This window comes from Pogoniulus pusillus, chromosome Z (genome assembly GCF_015220805.1).
Source record: "Pogoniulus pusillus isolate bPogPus1 chromosome Z, bPogPus1.pri, whole genome shotgun sequence".
Lineage (NCBI taxonomy): Eukaryota > Metazoa > Chordata > Aves > Piciformes > Lybiidae > Pogoniulus > Pogoniulus pusillus.
The window spans coordinates 13338773-13360065 of NC_087309.1; the positions used below are offsets into that span (position 1 = coordinate 13338773).

The window sequence follows — 21293 nt, forward strand, 5'->3', positions numbered from 1 at the left end:
AGTGATTAGCGTGGCTGTGACATCCCTCCTAAGGCTGTTATCTTTACTCGCTGTCCCCCACCGCCCCCCTCTTCCTTCTCTGGCAGCAGCGAGCAAGAACGAGACAGGCAGGCAGAGACAAAGGTCTGTCAACCTGGGCTGTCCTCCCCGTCAGTGGCTGCTGCATGGGATTTCCTTGCCCTGTCTGCTGCAGGTTTCCTGGGCTCCTGGTTGAAGGCTGGAGCTGAGCGGCCGTGGGATATGTATCGCTGAGGTTTGAGCCTGCTGCTGCTGGGTGGGCAGGGGGTACTACTGGCGGTGGAGATCTGTGCGATTGTCCTGGTGGATTTTAAGCTGCTTTTCATTCTTTGACTGTGCTTTCCTGGGGAGAGGAGCAGCTGTGCGTGGAGGAGAGGCTGGCAGTGGGGGTTGGACGTTGGGGAGCGCCATACACAGGTGGCTGTTGCATAAAAGGATCTGCTTGCAGACCCTGTGAGCCCCCTTTCCCAGCTGCAGGCTATTGTCAGTGTCACTGTCTGCACGGGAGGCACCCGGGCAAGGTGTATGGAGGCAATCCATGCCAAGACATGGAACATCAGAGGGAGCAGGGGCAAGCCCCGGAGGTAGGAGTTCTGCTCCTGCTCATCTCGCTCCCGAGAGAGGTTTCATTGTGGTTATTCTGGGTCGGCCAGGTGGAAAGGCTCAGTCCTTGCAGCACCTGTGCATGGATGGGGCTGGGGAGACACTGCATGTCTGTGACTCCTCAGTAGCCTGCTGCAGCCTGGAGCCCCATCAGGTTCCTGCAGCGAAGTCTGCTCTGTTGCCAGGCGCTTCTGCACCCCATCAGCGTCTCCTCCTGCAGCATGGGAGAGAGGGCAGCAGCAGCATCTCGTGGACACAGATGATGTGGAGCAGAGGGCGGTGTTGGGTCTGGTCCTGTAGAAGGTATTTCTGGTGGTTTCTAGGAGCTTGCACTCCTGATACAAGCACTGCCTCTTGGCCCATCCTTTCCCTCTGAGCTTGAGCTTCCTCTCAGTTATTAGGACACAGCCCAGCACTGAGTGAGGCTCTGCAGCTGTGTAAATCTGGCACAGCAGGAGGCCTCCTGAAGACCCCCAAGAGCAGCACTTGCCCATGTGAAAGGGGCAGGGATATTCCTTCCCCTTCCATCCTCCCTCCTTCCCAGTTTTCTGCCCTGTGGTGGAGGCACCGTCCCTGGGGGTCTTCAAGAAAAGACTGGATAAGGCACTTAGTGCCATGGTCTAGTTGATTGGACAGGGCTGGGTGCTAGGTTGGACTAGATGATCTTGGAGGTCTCTTCCAACCCGGTTGATTCTATGATTCTATGATTCTATTCCCTCCCTCCCTCTCTCATTTCCAGCAAGCATGAGCTTCTTCCTCCCCGACCTGAATCCCAGGGGAGTGCTAGAGTCCAAGTCCACATTGGTTGTATTTTCCTTCAAGCAGTTTGCACCTCGAGCATCTATCTAACCATCTCTCTCCAGGAGTGCCACCTCTGATGTGGACAGTGCTGGAAGTGGTCTCCAGCCTCACATTTCTGTCTGTCCTCTGACAGTGGTATGCCTGATCAGTCAAGCTATGGAAGAATCCTTCTCTGATGGTTGTGATGGAAATTATTCTGTCTGCTGGCACTACTCAAGCTCTGCTCTTTGCCTGCAACAGAAAACTTCTGGATTTGTGCTTCTGCTGGTTAGAGTTCCTTCCTCCTTGGATTCTGATAGGACCAGTGTCATTGTGACTTACTCTTCAGATGGTCTGCCTCCAGCAGTTTCTGTTGCCCTTTCTGCTTTGTGCTCAGCTCTTACCAAGGATGATTATTTGCGCTCTTGTAATGACAGCTCCTCTTTATCCTGGCTGAGTGGTTCTGGCTTCACCCTCAGTGAGGCTGCAGAGGTCTCCATAGCACATCCTGGGAGAAGGAACAGGAGACAGGAAGCCACTTTGGCATTGGTTTGGGTCTTTTTTGTAATCTAAATGGTGCAAGGACCCTTCTCAGTCCTGACAGTCTCTAGACCAGGTCCTCTGTCACAGGCTGCAATGCCCAGACCAAAGCCTCTTGCCTACTACCCACATGTCCCTGTGACTGGCTGGCATTGCTGCTCCAGGAAGCCACATGTATCCCCAGTGACTGGCTGTGGGCCCCTTTGGGCACAGCTCTTGCTCTCTTCCTTGCACCATTGCTGTGCTACCAGCCCTATCAGACTTCAAGGGTTCTGACAGTCCTGCCCCAGAACATATTCCCTAGTGGGCAGAGTTGCCCCTGCACCTGTCCTGCTTCCTTTCTCACTGGTATAGTTACAACAGCAACAGATCCTTTTGCAAGCTGCAGCCCAGCATGTAGTACAGCTGATGCATCACCCACCCAGGGGACTATTCCTCACCCTCTATCCTGCTTTGTTGCCACCAAAGACTGTGGTCTGTTCATTCTGAGTTCTCCCTGGATGTGCTAATAAGAATGAAAACATCAGGTAAGCCAAGTCCCTAAGTCTCTCCTCACCCACTCTAGGCCAAGCTGTGTCATCCCACATTAGGTTCTGGTGGCCTGGTGGCCCTGCACTTTGCCTGCACATCTTCTGGCAGAGGCTGTTTCACAGCAGCTGAAATGTAGTGCACTTCCCTAGGCCTTCCCAGACTGGAGAGAGAGAGGAAAGCTCTGTCTAGCATAGCTCCAGACCCAGGTACAGGGAGACCCTAGCAAAAGCACAGGAGCCTTCCTATTCTCTGAGTGCTGAGGGAGGTCCTAGGAGCTTGGCAGGAGCAGGGCAGGGAACAGGGCAGAGAGCAGAAGGAGCTCTGTCTGGATTTCCCTCAGCAGGCAAAGTCCTTTAAGTCCTATCTTAGAGTCAGAGCACCAGCATAGGATGAAACACTGGCAAAGTCACCATCACTTGGGCTAGGAAGGGCCAAACCCTCAGCTTGGGCACATGAAGTCTACATGCTGTATCTAGGGGATACCTGTGCTGCTCAGCTGAGGAGGTGACCACCTGGATCTGACTCTTTCCCATCTGAGTGGCCAGAAGTAAGGTTCTGGAGATTGTCTGGCTCAAGGAGAGGAGAAGGGAGTGGTGACCAGCTGCTGTCTGTCCATTCCTGCTTAGGGATCCTGGTCTTTGTGTTGCTCTCCTGGTCTGTGGAAGGGTGGTGGTGATCTCAAAACAGATTCTCTAAGAGGCTGAGCCCTGCTGTGAGCTGGCTGTGTGCTCAGCTGGGAGGAACTGTCCTAGGAGACAGAGCTAAACAGAACCAAAAAGAACCCCATGGCTCGGGGACGGGGAATGGAAACCTGCTCTGGACACAGTGCCATACATGTCAAGGAGAGTAAGGAGCAGTGCTGTGCTCTAGCTGCTTTCCATCCCAGCCTGGTAACATGTACAAGGAGGTCCCAAAGTGTGCTTGGAGACATTTTTGAGGTAGGCTGGGGAATCCTGGCATTTTCCAGCATGATGTTTCCAGTAACAGTGTCTGGGTTGGCAAAAGATGGTGCAGTCCCTTTTGCTAGGCATCTGCAGTATGTCCCGTGCTGGCATCACCTGGTGGGTGGTGGTGAGGTCTTGGCTGGGAAGGATTTGTCATGTCAGCATGACATCTTCTCTTGATGGACCCATTCTCCTGAAAGGCCACTGCTGTTGAAGGGCAAAAGGCTGTGGCTGCAGAGGGACGTGGGAACTAAAAAGGATGCAGGTGAAACTGCTTATTTGTCCTGGTGTGGACACACTCAAGGAATATCTGTCTTTCTCCTGCTGCACCATGCTGACTCTTACTGCTGGCTGCTGATTGTGCTTCCCAGTGGTCGACTGTGCCACACAAGTTGTGGCACAAATGTTCCCCAGGGATGGAAGAGGAAAGCAGCAACCTTCCAGGCAGGCAGAACACAGCATGTTACCCCTTGGCAAATGCCCACAGCTACAGGCATTCACTTGCTTTTCTACCTGCCTTAGTGCAGGCTCTGGGAGGGGGTGGGAGGGCAGCAGAAGGAGCTGATCTTTACAAAGAGCTTTTGTTGAGGTTTTGGACCAGAGGTTTGTTATACTGCGGTATTGATTTGCCCTGTTGCCAAGTGGTGCTTGGGAGATGGTGTATTGTATCTCTGTTCTAGCTGGTCACTGGCACTGCCCTTCCCCAGCACTGCTGCCAGTGGCCATGACTGCCTGTTAATTACAAATCATAGCAGAAATGTCATGAACTAACAGCCTGTTTCCTAGGGCAGGCGAGGTCAGGCAGCAAGTACAGCAAGTGACCTGTGGAAGCTTACTTCCCACTTAAAAGATGATAGGATGCAGAATTTGCCAGACCAGGGAAGCAGAAGGGGGGTGCACTTGGGTATTTGATGCCTCTGAGCATTATTAATCTGCCTGGCTCTGTTGTTTCCAGCCTTCAGAGGAGTGCTTACTGCTGGGTTGGGATGCCCAGCAGGACAGATGGTGGCTTCCCTCTGAATAGCTGCTGGAGTGAGCCCCCAGCTGCATGGAAGGAAGGTGGGGAAAGCGTGCTTCACAGGGATGGGCAGCATTTTCCCCTTCACATTGAGGTTACTATTCCACAGCAATGGACTGCCACAGAGGGGCTGAGGGTGGGTGGAGGTGCCCAAGGACTCCTGCCCACTCTGAAGGTGTTGCACCATGAGCTGCTGCCCGGCTGACTCTCCTCCTTGCCCTTTTCCAGACATTAAAGCTGCAGAGCCAGTGGATTTTGACAGCAGGGGAGCTATGCTGCATCTGCAGATCTCCATTGTGCATCAAGGGCAGATCTGAGCAGGTGAGTGCAGTGCACATGAGAGGACTACTGTCTTTGTGCTGAAGGAAGCTGATGTGGGTGTAGAGGAGGGCCCATATGCCCCAAAATAGGCTTATTTCTGCCTTGCCTTGCCTGGACATGTTTTTCTGCCCAAAACAGAGGTAAACACATTAGATGGATAAAGGGGGCATAGCAAACCTGGTGCCATAAAGTCTGGCCTGCCCAGGGTCCCTGATTGTGTAAACATGTTTGTGTAAGCCCATGCAACCAGCTCATGCTTACCAGGTGCTAGGCCCATGCTATTGCCATATCTGGGAGGTTCAGGCCTGTGGCTATTGCCTGTTATGGTATTGTTTGGCTGACTGCCAAAAGCAAGGCAAGGTTGGATGTGGCACTTGGTGCCATGGTCTAGCCTTGAGCTCTGTGGTAAAGGGTTGGACTTGATGATCTGTGAGGTCTCTTCCAATCTTGGTGATACTGTGGTACTGTGATACTGTGATTTTGGTGTCCAAAGGGGCCATTAATATCAGCCAACATTTGATAAACAAGGGATACCCAGGTGAACAACATGCTCACTTGCGTGCTGACTTGCTCTCATTATTAAGCTTAAGCCTGCCTGTACCTATGGAGCTCAGTCTCCCGTGCAGCTGTGCCCCCTATTGCATGCCTGCTGCCTTATCATTGCTTGGTGTGTGCCACTGCTGCTGAGTTACCAGGAGCAGACTCCAATTGTCTGCACACAATCGGCCTGCATGGCCATCGTTACATCATACTCCTTCTGCACCCGAGGTCCTGCCTGAGAATCCCTGGGCAGAGTGTCCAGAAGAAGCCAGGAGGCAAGGGCAGAGACTGCATCCTTCGCTGGGAGAGCAAGGTCAGAGACTCTCCTTTCCCCAGAAGCCGAGAGGATTCCAGCCTCAAAGTCCACGGGCAGACTCCCCTGAAGATTGGACACTTGCATAGGCTGTGACGTAGCCCTGGAGGGTGACTGATAATTCATAAGAATTTGTGAGTAAATGCTTTAATGCCTCTGTAATTTCTATTTCCTCCTGCCATAGAGCAGAAAGAGCTTCAGCTCACCTGCTGGGCAAGCAGCATATTGACCCCAAGCGATATTTGCTGCAGGGAAACTCCAGGGTAGGTATAGGCTGGATATTAGGAAGAAGTTCTTCCCAGAGACAGTGATTTCCCATTGGAATGGGCTGCCCAGGGAGGTGGTGGAGGCACCGTCCCTGGGGGTCTTCAAGAAAAGACTGGATGAGGCACTTAGTGCCATGGTCTAGTTGATTGGATAGGGCAGGGGGATAGGTTGGACTGGATGATCTTGGAGGTCTCTTCCAACCTGGTTGATTCTATGATTCTATGATTCCTCTCTCTGTTTATAGTTTGAGTTGTTTGATAGTTATTAATAAGTCATGGTTTGATATTAATCCTAGAATGTCTTTCATAACCATGTAGATCCTTTGAATATTAAAATACAGTGGTTGGGGGGTGGTGAGAGTTCAGAATATTGAAGTTAATAAATATATATCTTTATAGAATATTATCTCACACCAATTAAATTCTCCCCTCTGCCACAATTGGCGTAGGTGGCAGAATACCCCTTGGCGACAGTGGGCCATAATTCAAGGCTGGTAGCCTCCTAGTTTCTGCATTCTCTACTGGGGATCTCCTACTGGAAGAAAATGATAGCAAGCTCTTCTCCTTGTCCTGTGCTGTGGGTGAGAGGGGTGGGAGGTAGACATGAAACAAGTGGCTACCTGGAGGTCCAGAGGTTGTTGGTGACCTGCAGTGTCTTGGAAAGCAAAGTATAAAATGGTTGCCAGAAAGAGACAGAGATCTGTTAGTGTGCACAGAATTTCATATAGGAAGGCATCCAAAATCAATGTAAAATACAAGCCAGCTGTAAGAGTTCACAGCTTAGCTTAAAGTGTTTGTGGTTTAAGTGAGGATAATGGTGATAGCACTGCCTGAGATGTCTTTGGTGTTACATGGCCTTTGGATTTGGGAGACTGGAAAGGGCTGAGCCTCAATGCTGCCTTCTCTGCTTGTGTGACCCTGCAGGCAGGAGTTACCCTCCTGCCCTTCTCCTAAAAAGCATCTAAATCAATACCTGCTTCTGCTTTCCTTCCCCTCAGAGGCACTGTGGAACCTGAACAGCTGGAGCAGACAGTGAAGAGGCTTGAAGGTGCACCGTGATGGTGGGAACCATCCCACGGCAGCCACGCCGCTTCTGGGGGGTGCCTGGCTGGCAGGCGGCTTCAGCTGTTTGTGCCAACAGCTGCCCACTGTGGGACAGGGAAGCTCATCCAGAGCAAAACGAGGTTCTGCTGCAGAGGGGTGAGTCAGGGTGACAGCTAGGACAGGATGCAGAATTGTGGGTTACACAGAGGCAGCTGCGGTTGCCATCGATTTCTGGTGGTCAGCTAGTGGCACCTAGAGCCGCTGCCAAAGGCCATGTCTAGATAGCTTTTGATTATCTCCAAGGTTGGAGACTCTGCAACATCTCTGGGTAATTTGTTATGGTGATCAGTCACCCTTGTGGTGAAAAAGAGTTTCCTGATGTTCAGAGGGAACCTCCTGTGTTTTGGTTTGTGCCTGCTGCCTCTGGTCCTGTCACTGAGCACCACTGGAAAATGCCTGGCTCCATCCACTTTACACCTTCCCTTTAGGTATACATTATATGCACACATTATATAACCACAAGAAACTCCTAGCCAAGCTGGCAGCTCATGGTTTGGACAGATTCACTCTGTGCTGGGTCAAGGACTGGCTAGATGGCAGAGCCAAGAGAGTGGTGGTGAATGGTGCCACATCCAGTTGGCAGCTGGCACTAGTGATGTGCCCCAAGGATCAGTGCTGGGCCCAGTCCTGTTCAATATCTTTATTGATGACCTGGACGAGGGCATTGAGTCCAGCATCAGTAAGTTTGCAGATGACACCAAGCTAGGAGCAGATGTTGATCTGTTGGAAGGTAGGAGAGCCCTGCAGAGGGACCTGGACAGCCTGGATGGGTGGGCAGAGGCCAATGGGATGAGATTGAACAAGGCCAAGTGCAGGGTTCTGCACTTTGGCCACAACAACCCCAAGCAGCACTGCAGGCTGGGGACTGAGTGGCTGGAGAGCAGCCAGGAAGAAAGGGACCTGTGGGTACTGGTGGATAGTAGCTGAAGATGAGGCAGCAGTGTGCCCAGGTGGCCAAGAGAGCCAATGGCATCCTGGCCTGCATCAGGAACAGTGTGGCCAGTAGGACAAGGGAGGTTATTCTTGCCCTGTACTCAGCACTGGTCAGACCACACCTTGAGTGCTGTGTCCAGTTCTGGGCCCCTCAATTCAAGAGAGATGTTGAGGTGCTGGAATGTGTCCAGAAAAGGGCAACAAAGCTGGTGAGGGGCCTGGAACACAAACCCTATGAGGAGAGGCTGAGGGAGCTGGGGGTGTTTAGCCTGGAGAAGAGGAGGCTCAGGGGTGATCTTATTACTATCTACAACTACCTGAAGGGACATTGTAGCCAGGTGGGGGTTGGCCTCTTCTCCCGGGCAACCAGCAATAGAACAAGGGGACACAGTCTCAAGTTGTGCCGGGGTAGGTCTAGGCTGGATGTTAGGAGGAAGTTGTTGGCAGAGAGAGTGATTGGCATTGGAATGGGCTGCCCAGGGAGGTGGTGGAGTCACTGTCCCTGGAGGTGTTGAAGCAAAGCCTGGCTGAGGCACTTAGTGCCATGGTGTAGTTGACTGGCTAGGGCTGGGTGCTAGGTTGGACTGGATGATCTTGGAGGTCTCTTCCAACCTGGGTTGATTCTATGATATGCACTGAAGAGACTCCTCTGAGCCTCCTCTTCACCAGGTTGAACAATCACAGACCCTTCAGCCTTCCCTTACAAAAGAGATGATCTAGTCCCCCACTGCCATAGTGTGCCTTTGCTGCACTCTCTCAGGTGCCTCACCAGTGCTGAGCAGAAGGGAAGAATCAACTCTCTTGACTTGCTGCCAGTCCTTTGCCTTATGCAGCCTAGGACACTGCTGTCCTGCTTTGTGGCAAGGGGGCCCGTTGCTGGCTCATGGTCAAGCTAGTGTCCACCAGGACCCACAGGGCCTTTTCTGCCAAGCTGCTTTTCAAGTGCTTGGCCCCCAGCATGTCTGGGTGCATGGTGATACCTTTCATCACTGCTTTTAAACAAAATCCCTGGTCTGCCATTCTTCCATCCTCATCGTGGCAGTCTCAAAATACCATCTATGGGCTCATTTTTCCAGGCAGACTTTGACTCACTTGTGTTAAAGCAGTTCCTGCTCACTGCCCCTAAGCCTTTGCACCACAAGAGCTGGCAGAACTATGGGTGTAGAAAAAGAGCAGAGCTTCCAGGCATGGGCACTTTGGAGCTCAGTCTGCTCAGTCAGTGACTTTTCCTGTATCTCCTCAGCTTTTGAAGCCATTTCAGTCTTTATCATGCCAGAAGACCTGGCCAGGATTCTCACAGCTCTCAATCTGGGCCAAAAAATCGAGGCACCATGTATCATGACCACTGAGTCAGGCAGGAGTGGGTAGGTGGTGCAGGAGCCCGTGGTGGACTCTGCAGCCTCTGGTACTTGTCAGCTGCTAACTGAGGTGGTGAAAGTCGTTAATTCAAGCTGGTGGAGTTAACTGTGGTGTTGAGTCAGGTTCCTGTACCGGCCGTGGGGTTGGTAGTGTAGTGCACTAGTGCTGCCTCATCAGCACATGTGGCTGGAACAGGTCTTCTTGGCAGGTGCTGGGAGATCTTAACCTGCAAATTGAACCCCAAAGCGCGTGCAGAGTTATGAAGTAGGCATATTTTGTTACAGCACTGGGTGCAGGCAGGATCACTCCACAAATCCTGCTCTTCCCATGCTGGCACAAGCCACAGTTTATGTCACAAGAGCATGCATATTCATAATAAGAGGTAAGGTTATTACAATTATTTCTTGGAGTTCATTAACATAGGTATTTTTCCATTCTCCACCCCAATTCCAATCCTGGTGGTCTGGAATGGTTATCTGCAATGAACACCCCACATAGTCTTCCTCACAGGGTTTTTCTCATCTCTGGTCAGCAGACCCTTCTTTGTTGCTGATGTCAGGATATCCCTGCTTCTCCTTTATCTCTTTCTTGCATTCCTTAGTCACTGCAGGCCTGGGTCTTTACAAGTTTGCTTATCACAGATCTCCAGCGAGTAGCTGCAGACACTTCTACAGTAGCCCTTGTTTAGGTTTGCAGATTATCAACTGGTTACTATAAACAAACATCTCTACAGAGTTTGGTATTTTATGGTTTGTCACAGACACCCTCAAAATGAGACCTTTTTACCAGCATCCCTTGGTTTTTCTTACATCAATCTCGTTGCTGTTCCCCAGAGGGGTGATTACAGGCCTGAGCCCCTGAGACTGGTCTGACCTGCCTGACTCCTGCACTGCAGAACAGCGCAGGCACATCATGTCCCTGGCAAAGGGCAGGCCCCCTTTCCTGACTTGTCCAGACTTGTCCCTGGTAGTCTTTGGCCCAGCTGAAGACTCCTCTCCATGCCTAGGCTAGGAAGGAAGTGCTGATCCTGCAGGGTTCCCTGGAAAGCCATGCCAGCCTGGTTTCTCTTCTTGTCCCTGGACAAGGACATCTGAGTGAGACTGTGCAAGTTACTGCCCACATACCCATAGGTCTCTTGTGGCCAAAAGCCTGGATGAGGACAGTGATCTCAGGCTTATCTCTATCATTTCGTTTTCTCTTTCCAGATGTTGTGCTGCAGTGCACTCTGTAGCAGAGGGCTCACCTCGACATCCTGAGTGAGGTGGGGTCCAACTCCCACCGCCCCATCCCTACACCCTGACCTGTGGCACTTTACAGCCCCTCTCCTGCTGCTGTATGGGCTACTCTGACTCCAGCTCTGCTCGGAGTCCAGGCAAGTAAGGCTCCATGCGGCACATCCACGCAGAGACGTCCCTGCCCACAAGCACGGACCCCAGCTTGCCCCAGCCCAGTGGAGAGGCACCCTTGGAGCCTTCCTCGCAACGCTGCACCCACCACAACATCCTTATGGGCTACAATGAGACAGAAATCAAGCGCCAGAAGGTTTACCAGGTCTCCATCTTCTCCCATCTCTCCAGCTCCTCTGAGAGCACAGAACAGTGGGCAAGCAGCCGATCGGCCGTCAAGAGAGGCTACCCTGAGCAGCGAACTCCAGAGGGGGTGCGAGATCCCAAACGAACTCACTGGGGTGGTGTGGGGGTGGATGGCAAGAATGATGGGGGCCCTGGGCAGGCTTCTCTGGAAGATGATGATACCTTCGAGGATGGTCTGCTAGTGGAGGAGCTATCCCTGTGTGGCTCTGCTCAGCACTTCTCCCACAGTGGGTTGTGGGTGGTGGAGCACCGGTGTGAGGGCAGTCCTAGCCAGAGCCCCAAGGCCAGCAGAGAGAACAAGCTGCAGGATGTTGCTGCCGCCGCCACTGCCTCCTCCTCCTGCTTTTCCTGGCCCCAGCACACTGCTTGCAGTACTTTGCACACAAGAGACAGTTGCCCTGTCTCATCAGAGGATCAGCCCACAGGCTATGGGGATAATGGTGAGAAGGCAAGTGGCTGCAACTTGCCTCACCATGATTTGCACAATATTGCACAAACAGCCTGGCTGGACTCTGGTGGGAAAAAAGAGAAGCCAGGGGACAGCCCAGCTCACAGCAGCAGGGCTGCTAGAGAAGAGGAATCGCCAGTAGTGGCCAACGGGTGCAAGGATCCCCCAGCTCCACAGACAGCAGTCAGCCCTGAGCCCAGCAATCTGAGCTCCGTTGAGAAGACACCCTGCGGAAGCAGCCAGCTCAGTGGAAGCAGCTGCCTGGTCAAAAGGAAGCTGCTGCCTGCTAGTGAAGTTGTGGCTGACTCCTGCTCTGAAGATGAAAGCCTGTCCCACCCAACAAAAAAGAAGAGGGCCCTGCTGTGCCATACAGTGCCAACAGCCTGCCGCAGCACTGATGCCAAGGGAGCCCCTTTCTGGAATCACTTGCTTCCCAAGGCCAAGGTGAGCATTCACTTGCAGAGGGTGGGTTTGGGGATTCCCAGAGCTTAGGGCTGTCCTCATGGGCACTGTGGTCCTTCACGGCATCACACCCTGTGACCTGTCCCAGTGCTGCAGCACTGGTATGAACAGGGCAACAGCTGACACTCAGGCCTGGAACATGGTCTGTAGGTTGTCATCAGCTCTGCACATCGGATAAGTGCTGAATCTTCTGTTTGCAACCAGCTCTTTAGCCTGGACAGCCTTGCTTAGACAGGACACAACCTTCCCATGACAAGGAGAGTTGGACACATGGTGTTAGGCCACAGTTGGTGTCTGGCAGCTTCCCATTAAGCTAGTGTTACCAACAGGCTTGGGAAGAGTGGCTGGCTTCTGCCTGCAGGATGAGGAGGAAGGCAGGGGTGTGGGGTAGCATGACATTCATCAGGGCAAGGTTTTGACAGCAGGGAACAGGACTGAACGTACTCTGGACAGGAAGTGGGAGCCCCAGTGCTGCGTGCAGAGATGCCAGTGACTTTTCTGTAGTTCTGGGGTGCCTGTGACACATTCCCAGGGTGCCACAAAATCTCAGAAATGGAGTCTCTGGAGGTTTGCAGCCACCCTTGCAGTTCAGGAGCTGCCTGGGATTCCTTCCTGCTCACTTGTCCTTCCTGACTGCAGTAGGTTCATGCTACAGGTGGCATGCTTCTCTTTTTTCCTGTGGCATCCCATGGTGCTGGAACTGATGGCAGAGCTCTAGGTTCTTTCTGCTTAGAGCAGGGACACTGTCCATGTAGCACAGCTCTATCCCTGCCTGCATGCCCTTTTTGGTGGTTGCCCCCCAGTTCACTTGCCCCCAGTGCTGCCCTTGCAGGGTGAAGTCCTCCAGCATAGAATCATAGAATCAGTCAGGGTTGGAAGGGACCACAAGGATCGTCTAGTTCCAACCCCCCTGCCGTGGGCAGGGACACCCTACCCTAGATCAGGCTGTGCAGAGCCTCATCCAGCCTGGCCTTAAACGTGTCCAGGGATGAGGCCTCAGCCACCTCCCTGGGCAATCCATTCCAGGCTCTCACCACTCTCATGGTGAAGAACTTCCTCCTCATGTCCAGTCTGAATCTCCATCTCCAGCTTCCCTGTTGTTTATCCTGCTCAATCATGCCAGCCCACTCCATCATCTTTCTGTGTTATGCTGCCCTTTGAGTGGCTTCCTTAAGGGAAAACCGTTGAAAAATTGACATCTTTAAAGGGAGGCTGCATAGTGGCTCTGTCTTCAACCCCTGCACCTTACAGCTGTAGGAGCCTGGCTGTGGGTGGGGGTGGACAGTAAACCCCCTCTGCCCAGGACTTCTTATGAATCACTGAGGATCAGAACTTTGGCTGGGCTGGTCAGGGAGCTCCACTGCACTTGTTACCATTCCCTGGGAGATGCAAGAGGGTGTTGGTGCATGGCTCCGTCTGGGAGGGTCTTGTCACTGGGGCTGGTCTGTCAGGACCAGCAAGGTGGGAGTCACACGCTGCACTGCCAGCTTGAGTACCAGCACCCCCATCCCCAGCAGAGCCAGTCTGGGGTCTGGGCAGCCCCACAACCCCACCAGACGGCCCACTTTGCTGCCTTACTGGCTGCCCCTGCAGAGACTGCTGACAGCACCCCATGGATGGGAGCCTGTCTGATCTGCTGGGACTCTAGTGAGGCTGTGGGGCACAGCAAGGGGCAGTGGCACCTCCCCGGGGGCATGGAGTTCGCAGCTGTTGCCATAACGTGGTTCTCCGCTTTGTGTCCCCTCCAGATCTCTGCGAATTGCACTGTGGTTGGGAGGAGGCTGAAGAGCGGGCTGCGCCTCAAGCTGTGAGTGTCTTGGCAGCCCTCTGGGCTGGGTGTGGGGGCTTAGGACGTTCAGCCACCCTGGCACCCTGCAGCCCTGTGGGAGGTTCAGATGGAGTGCCTCATCCCTGCCCCAGGCAACTCTGCACCATGAAACCACCCAAGGCTATAGAACAGTGGTACATTTTGTCTTTCCTCGGGGGAGTAAGGAAGTGGGTTCAACCTCCACCAAAGAAAAGGGATGGGGGACCTAGGGAGGTGTCCACATTCCCAGGAACTCAGGCAGCTGAGGGCTACTCTCCAGTGCAACACCAATCTTCTCTATTCTCTCACAGGCGACATCTCCAGAGCTGCTTCCGGAGGGACACCAGGTCCTCCACAGTGCCCTGGGCCACCACCACTGTCAGTCATGCTCTGCTGGGCAATTTTGAGGTAACAGCACCTGCCTGGGAGGAGGGTGGGTACAGGGGACTCCAGGTTGGACAGATGATAGGCATAAGAGGCTGTGCCTGATGGCAGCCCTGGTATGGGGCTCTGCTGACTGTCCTCAGGGATCTGCTGTGCAGTGGCCATGACATAGCCATCACTCACGAGCAGGATGGCTCAGCCAGCAGATCCTTGGACCAAGCCTAGGTGCTCTTGTTGCTTCTCTATGTTAAATGGCTGGGTTTAGCCCACCAGTTCAGGACGAGTCTGCCTCAGAGTGAGCAGGCAGGTCCCCTTGCAGCAGGTGGTCTCTGGATATGTGAGAGCAAGCAGACGTGGTTGCAGTGGAGATGGAAGTGCAGCTTCGAGGCGAGGGGCAGGACTAGTGCCTGAAGGTTCCTAATGCTTCTCTCCTCTCTCAGGAGTCTTTCCTGAAAGGGCGTTTTGCACCGTCAGGGAGGATCGAGGGGTTCACAGCAGAGATCGGTGCCAGCGGCTCCTACTGCCCCCAGCATGTCACTCTGCCTGTTGACGTGACCTACTTTGACATCTCTGAGCACAGCATGCCCTCACCTTTCCTGGTATGTGAAAGAGGGAGGGCAGGGACCATGGGGGAGGTGAGTGGGGACTGTGCCCTGGCACACATATTCCGGAGGCTGCCCCTCTGGCTCAAGCATCCACCTCCCCAGGAGACCCCCGGCTGTGCTGGAAGCAGTATGTAGCACCAGAAAGCAAAGAGGGAAAGAGGAAGGAACCCTTGCAGGCACATAAACAGGCAGGCTGCTGCTCAGCTGCTCTGTTACTTTTTTAAAGAGCAGACAGAACGAGACACTCTCAGATGAAGTGGAAAAGAAATACAGAGTGACATGTGAAAAGAACAGCACAGAAATTACAGAGAATATGTAGGGTACATAGAATCATAGAATCAGCCAGGTTGGAAGAGACCTCCCAGATCAGCCAGTCCAACCTATCCCCCAGCCCTTTGCAGTCAACTACACCATGGCACTAAGTGCCTCATCCAGTCTCTTCTGGAACACCTCCAGGGACAGTGCCTCTACCACCTCCTTGGGCTGCCCATTCCAATGCCAATCACTCTCTCTGCCAACAACTTCCTCCTAACATCCAGCCTAGACTTCCCCCAACACATCTTAAGACTGTGTCCCCTTGTTCTATTGCTGGTTGCCCGGGAGAAGAGGCTAACCCCCACCTGGCTACAATGTCACTTCAGGGAGTTGTAGACAGCAATGAGGTCCCCCCTGAGCCTCCTCTTCTCCAGGCTAAACACCCCCAGCTCCTTCAGCCACTCCTCATAGGATTTGTGCTCCAGGCCCCTCACCAGCTTTGTTGCCCTTTTCTGGACACCTTCCAGCACCTCAACATCTCTCTTGAATTGAGGAGCCCAGAACTGGACACAGCACTCAAGGTGTGGCCTGACCAGTGCTGAGGACAGGGCAAGAATAACCTCCCTTGTCCTACTGGCCACACTGCTCCTGATACAGGCCAGGATGCCACTGGCTCTCTTGGCCACCTGGGCACACTGCTGCCTCATCTTCAGCTACTATCCACCAGTACCCCCAGGTCCCTTTCCTCCTGGCTGCTCTCCAGCCACTCTGTCCCCAGCCTGTAGTGCTGCCTGGGGTTGTTGCGGCCAAAGTGCAGAACCCTGCACTTGGCCTTGTTCAGTCTCATCCCATTGGCCTCTGCCCACCCATCCAGCCTGTCCAGGTCCCTCTGCAGGGCTCTCCTACCTTCCAACAGCTCCACACCTGCTCCTAGCTTGGTGTCATCTGCAAACTTACTGATGCTGGACTCAGTCCCCTCGTCCAGATCATCAATAAAGAAGTTGAACAGACTGGGCCCAGCACATGACCACCCACTTAAGTCTTCCCCCCACTCAAAGTAATCTACAATCCCCAGTGCTCCTCTTCTCCCCCATCAGCACATCTGCCATCCACTGGCCCAAACAAGACCTCTGCAGGCCCCAAACAGGCCCACTCCTTACATGTTTACCTACATAGGTAGCTCCTGCCAGAGACAGAAGGCAGGAGGGAGAGGAAAGAAGGACGAGTTGGCCTTGCTGCCAGTTCATAGAGAGATAGCACAATTGTAGGATTGAATAACAATGCTACACTTTGCTGTATCCTTCCCCTAGACTCCTCTAGTCCCTAAAGGATTTTTAGCTCCATGGTTCCCAGCCTATGACACCAGCCATCTCATGGCAGTTGCTTTGCTGATCACCTCTGCGTGGCTTATTGTTCACCCCTCGGTCTGGAGAGGCACTGAACAGGGCATCTTTTTGCTGCCTCATGCCAGGCATTCCTGGTGAGGAGAATGTCCAGTCCTGTGCTGGATCCCAGATGGGTTCTCTGCAGACTTTCTCACTCTTACTCTTGCTCTAGGGAGTGATTGACTTGGAGGCCTTGGGAAAGAAGGGTTACAGTGTCCCCAAAGCTGGAACCATCCAAGTGGTGAGTTGTGTTCTTGGCCTCCAGTAGCACCATGAGGTGGGGGCCAGGTGAGTTCTGGCTGCCCACTGGGGTGGGGATATGCTCCATTACATTGTTTGGCAGGGCATCACCAGAAGACTTGTACAGAGGACAAGTCTTGGCTGTCAAGGCAATACAGTGAAGAGGAGCATGGGTACCCTTGGAGCACTGGTAGGGTGCTCCTTGGAGCACTGGTAGGGAGTGAGGTGATGGCAGATGCAGAGAAGGAAGAGGTTGGTGAGTGGAGGGACATGTGAGCATGTTATGCACAGTGAGGATGGAATGCAGTGGGATAGGAGAAGAGGAGTGGAGGTGGGTGGAAAGGACTGACCTGTGGGCCTCAGGCTGGTGTGGGGCTTTCTGGATCCTTGGACCTGCTGATGCTGCCTCCTCATGCCTCAGCCCTGCCCTATGGATCCATCCCTGTGCCCATCCCAGTCTCACACTCTGCCCCTCTGCCACCAGACCTTATTTAACCCCAACAAGACTGTGGTGAAGATGTTCTTGGTGACGTATGATTTCCGGGACATGCCAGCCAACCACATGACATTCCTGCGCCATCGCATCTTCCTGGTGCCCGTGGGGGAGAAGGAAGGAGCCACTGTGGCTCCCAGTGACCCACCGGGCACTGACCTGCCCCGCAGGGTCCTCTGCTACCTGATGCACCTGAGGTAGGCTGTGTGGGAAACCTGTCCCAGGATCTCCCCTGGGCTCTGCTCCCATGTGTCCCTGCCTCCCACAAGCTTGCAGGCCGGGGTGGGGGAGCAGTAGCTTGATCCCCTCATCCTGGGGAGGAGCAGGGGAGATCCTTTGGGGAGGTCAAGGCTCCCCACCTTGCATGGCCACTTTAACCAGGGGCTGAAGTAGGCACTGGGTGTGTCACCCACTGAGGCTGTCCTGCTCTTCTTCGGAAGCCTAAGGTCCCTCCACCCTGCTCTGGTCTCTGTCCAGGTTTCACAGTTCCAAGTCGGGGAAGATCTACCTTCATGATGACATCCGTCTGCTCTTCTCCCGCAAGTCAATTGAGGTCGACTCGGGGATCCCCTACGAACTGAAATCCTTCACAGAGATGCCGAGGAACCCCTGCTACTCTCCCCGGGCCTGACCATCCACCAGGGCCTCTGGGGAACCTCCAGCACAGCACTTTGGGAAGAGATGAGTAAAGAGCCAGCAAGCAACCACCAACTTGAATACTGCCCTCCCTGTGCCCCCATCCTCCACAGCACTATGGACACTTTGCCTGTGGCCTGCTGCTGGGCTAGGATGATCAAGGGGGTTTTACCAGGGAGGGGCAGAGTCTGGGGAGCAGCCCTGGCACTCTAGGGACATGCCCAAGCCTTCTGCAAGTGCTGCTCCCAGCTTGGAGACTTGGCTGTAGCCAAGATGGGGATTGAAGAGTTGGGCCAGGGGCTCCAAGTAAGGCTACCCGCTGGTCTGCTCTAGGAACACAAAGTGTCAAAGAGTCTGTATTTATTAGTATTTATTGTTGCTGGGAGCTCAGAGGACTGGAGGTGCTGTGCTGTTCTTCCCCCAGCCCTGTCAGTGCTGGATGAAGCCCCTGGCAGTGCAGGGCCACCCACATTGAGGCAGGGCTGTGGGGATTGCGAAGGTGACTGGGGATGGGGACACACTGGCCTGAGGAAGAGGGTGACTCCCAAAAGCCTCAGGAGAGTCAAAGGCTTGCTAAGCACCTGCCCTGTGGGGCTAGCCCCACATCAGGCAGCTTAGGAAGCCCTCTGTTTCTCCTGAAACACCTCTACGGGAAGACAGAGAGAAGCCTGTCGCTGGCAGAAAAGTGACCACTGCCATGGATCCTGGGGCTGAGAGACATGGTAGTCACAGGATGGGGATCTGGGGTCCTCTTCAGGAATAGGGGGACAGACCTCCTGGCAGGAGTTCTCAGAGCCTGGGTGTGCTGTGAATCTGAAAACAGGTGGAGATTGCCAAAAAAAACATCACTTGCACAGTCTGTGTGTGGAGGGTGAAAGACATCCACAAGACAGCTCTAAGCAGTGGCCTGCCAGTAGTGTGATTAGGGGCTGGAGCATGGGCAGGAGACCCAGGTTAGTTCCTGGGAAGAGGGGAAGGAGCCCTCAGGCTTGACCTTCACAAGGGGGTTTGGGGATGACCTGGAGCTGCAGCTTTGGAAACCTAAGGGCTGTGCCCCTGCTGGGATCAGACACATGAAGGAGGCAGAGGCAAAGGGAGAAAGGAACTTGCATATGCCTTTTTTTTCCCCATTACCTCTATGACCTGAGGTCTCTGCTAGGTTCCCAGTGTCTGCTCAGGCTGTGGGGTGGCCTGGTAACTCTAGGGGCAGGCTTTTACCCAATTATCTGCCAGACTACGGGGGGTGGGGGGGGCAGAATGACCTCACTGGGGTGGACGTGACCCTAGGGCCTCTATGGGCTGCTCTTCATTTTAACCAAAGCCCACTCCTACTTCATGGTGCTGCACCTGAACCACTGGCTGGTGGAGCTGAGCTGTGAAGCCAAATTGGACAGACAGCCATAGCAGGCAAGTGGGTGGGCAAGTGAGGTCAGGGGTGGCAGAGAGAATCAAGCCCTGCCAGCCCTGGGGGATAGGGTCTTGTACATCCACACCCACCAGCGTCCTGCTGTGCTCATCCCCACACCCCCCGAAGTCTGCCCTCTCCAGGACAATGGAGTCCTCCCAGCACTGGGTCTCGGTATCCCCCTTCCCTTTCACCTGCCCTTCTTCGCCAGGACACCAGGGTCGCGCCGGATCCTGCTCCGGATCCTGCTTGCCGTGGCCCGGCCAGGCAGGGAGGCTGTTCTGGTACCTTTGGTGTTTGTTTTTAACTTAATAAAAGCACGTTTGCTGAGGAAGCAGGGGCACCGTGGCACCCGGGGGTGTTGTAAATGGGACCAGTTGAAATCTGAGTTTGGGGTGAAAGGCAATGAGGCAGATTTGAAAGTTATGAAATATTTATTAATATACCCAAAATAATTCCCCCCCCCCCCCCCCAAACTTATTTACAACTCTCCACACAGGTTCTTGGATGCTGTTAGCAGAAATGTTTCACAGAATGTCTCTGCACAATGGAATTTTGACTGATTTCAGCAAATGTCTTTGATAGAGAGTCTGGTGGCTTAATTCGCTGCTTGTGAGGCTGATTAAAATCCTTTAGCAACTTAGAATCATAGAATCAACCAGGTTGGAAGAGACCTCCAAGATCAGCCAGTCCAACCTAGCACCCAGCCCTAGCCAGTCAACTACACCATGGCACTAAGTGCCTCATCCAGGCTTTGCTTCAACACCCCCAGGGATGGTGACTCCACCACCTCCCTGGGCAGCCCATTCCAATGCCAATCACTCTCTCTGCCAACAGCTTCCTCCTAACATCCAGCCTAGACCTCCCCCAGCACAACTTGAGACTGTGTCCCCTTGTTCTGTTGCTGGTTGCCTGGCAGAAGAGGCCAACCCCCACCTGGCTACAGCCTCCCTGCAGGGAGTTGTAGATAGCAGTGAGGTCCCCCTGAGCCTTCTCTTCTCCAGGCTGCACACCCCCAGCTCCCTCAGCCTCTCCTCATAGGGTTTGTGTTCCAGGCCCCTCACCAGCCTTGTTGCCCTTCTCTGGACACATTCCAGCACCTCAACATCTCTCTTGAATTGAGGGGCCCAGAACTGGACACAGCACTCAAGGTGTGGCCTGACCAGTGCTGAGTACAGGGCAAGAATAACCTCCCTTGTCCTACTGGCCACACTGTTCCTGATGCAGGCCAGGATGCCATTGGCTCTCTTGGCCACCTGGGCACACTGCTGCCTCATCTTCAGCTACTATCTACCAGTACCCCCAGGTCCCTTTCCTCCTGGCTGCTCTCCAGCCACTCAGTCCCCAGCCTGCAGTGCTGCTTGGGGTTGTTGTGGCCAAAGTGCAGAACCCTGCACTTGGCCTTGTTCAATCTCATCCCATTGGCCTCTGCCCACCCATCCAGCCTGTCTAGGTCCCTCTGCAGGGCTCTCCTACCTTCCAACAGATCCACACCTGCTGCTAGCTTGGTGTCATCTGCAAACTTACTGATGCTGGACTCAATCCCCTCGTCCAGATCATCAATAAAGATATTGAACAGGACTGGGCCCAGCACTGATCCTTGGGGCACACCACTAGTGCCAGCTGCCAACTGGATGTGGCACCATTCACCACCACTCTCTGGGCTCTGCCATCTGGAACAAAGAATGGAGAATACTCACCAGTCCTAATGTCCGCGGCCCAAAAACATAGGCAGGAAAATATCCAACAGAAGTCCTGTGGCAGACTCCACACAGGCTGCAAAGTGAAGCCCGCTGCTGGCTGAGGCGGCTGAGAGGCAGATCAGCGGGGAATGAACGAGCACGCCAGCACCTTTTCCCCCGTCCACCCCCAGTTACAGGGTAACGGCCGAGGCTAATGGCCTCATTGACCACACCATCACCCACGCAGGCAGAAATGCAGGAACCCACAGGCCGTTGTCTCCCGCAGAATGGGGGCGCATTCGCCTGCCCCGGGGCAGGGGCGCGGTCCCCATGAAACCCCTCGCAGGCAAATCATAGAATCATAGAATCAAGCAGGTTGGAAGAGACCTCCAGGATCATCCAGTCCAACCTAGCACCCAGCCCTAGCCAATCAACTAGACCATGGCACTAAGTGCCTCATCCAGGCTTTGCTTGAACACTTCCAGGGACGGTGACTCCACCACCTCCCTGGGCAGCCCATTCCAATGCCAATCACTCTCTCTGCCAACAACTTCCTCCTAACATCCAGCCTAGACCTCTCCTGGCACAACTTGAGACTGTGTCCCCTTGTTCTGCTGCTGGTTGCCTGG

General features: G+C 53.9%; 1 protein-coding gene across 3 annotated transcripts in view; it reads left to right on the forward strand.

Moving 5' to 3' along the window:
- ATOSB (atos homolog B) overlaps positions 1–18476 on the forward strand; it is a 47972-nt gene extending 29496 nt beyond the window's left edge. For 2 of the 3 annotated variants that reach the window (XM_064140450.1, XM_064140452.1), the window contains 10 exons: positions 4663–4755; positions 5524–5742; positions 6873–7074; positions 10476–11754; positions 13521–13579; positions 13891–13987; positions 14404–14562; positions 16381–16449; positions 16933–17138; positions 17419–18476. In XM_064140450.1, coding sequence (XP_063996520.1) covers positions 10657–11754; positions 13521–13579; positions 13891–13987; positions 14404–14562; positions 16381–16449; positions 16933–17138; positions 17419–17572 — 1842 coding nt within the window. In that variant the 5' untranslated portion in view covers positions 4663–4755; positions 5524–5742; positions 6873–7074; positions 10476–10656 and the 3' untranslated portion in view covers positions 17573–18476. Of the gene's footprint in view, positions 1–177; positions 254–4662; positions 4756–5523; positions 5743–6872; positions 7075–10475; positions 11755–13520; positions 13580–13890; positions 13988–14403; positions 14563–16380; positions 16450–16932; positions 17139–17418 lie in introns of those variants that run through there. The other variant, XM_064140451.1, reaches the window with a different exon arrangement.
- The last annotated feature ends 2817 nt before the right edge of the window (positions 18477–21293 follow it).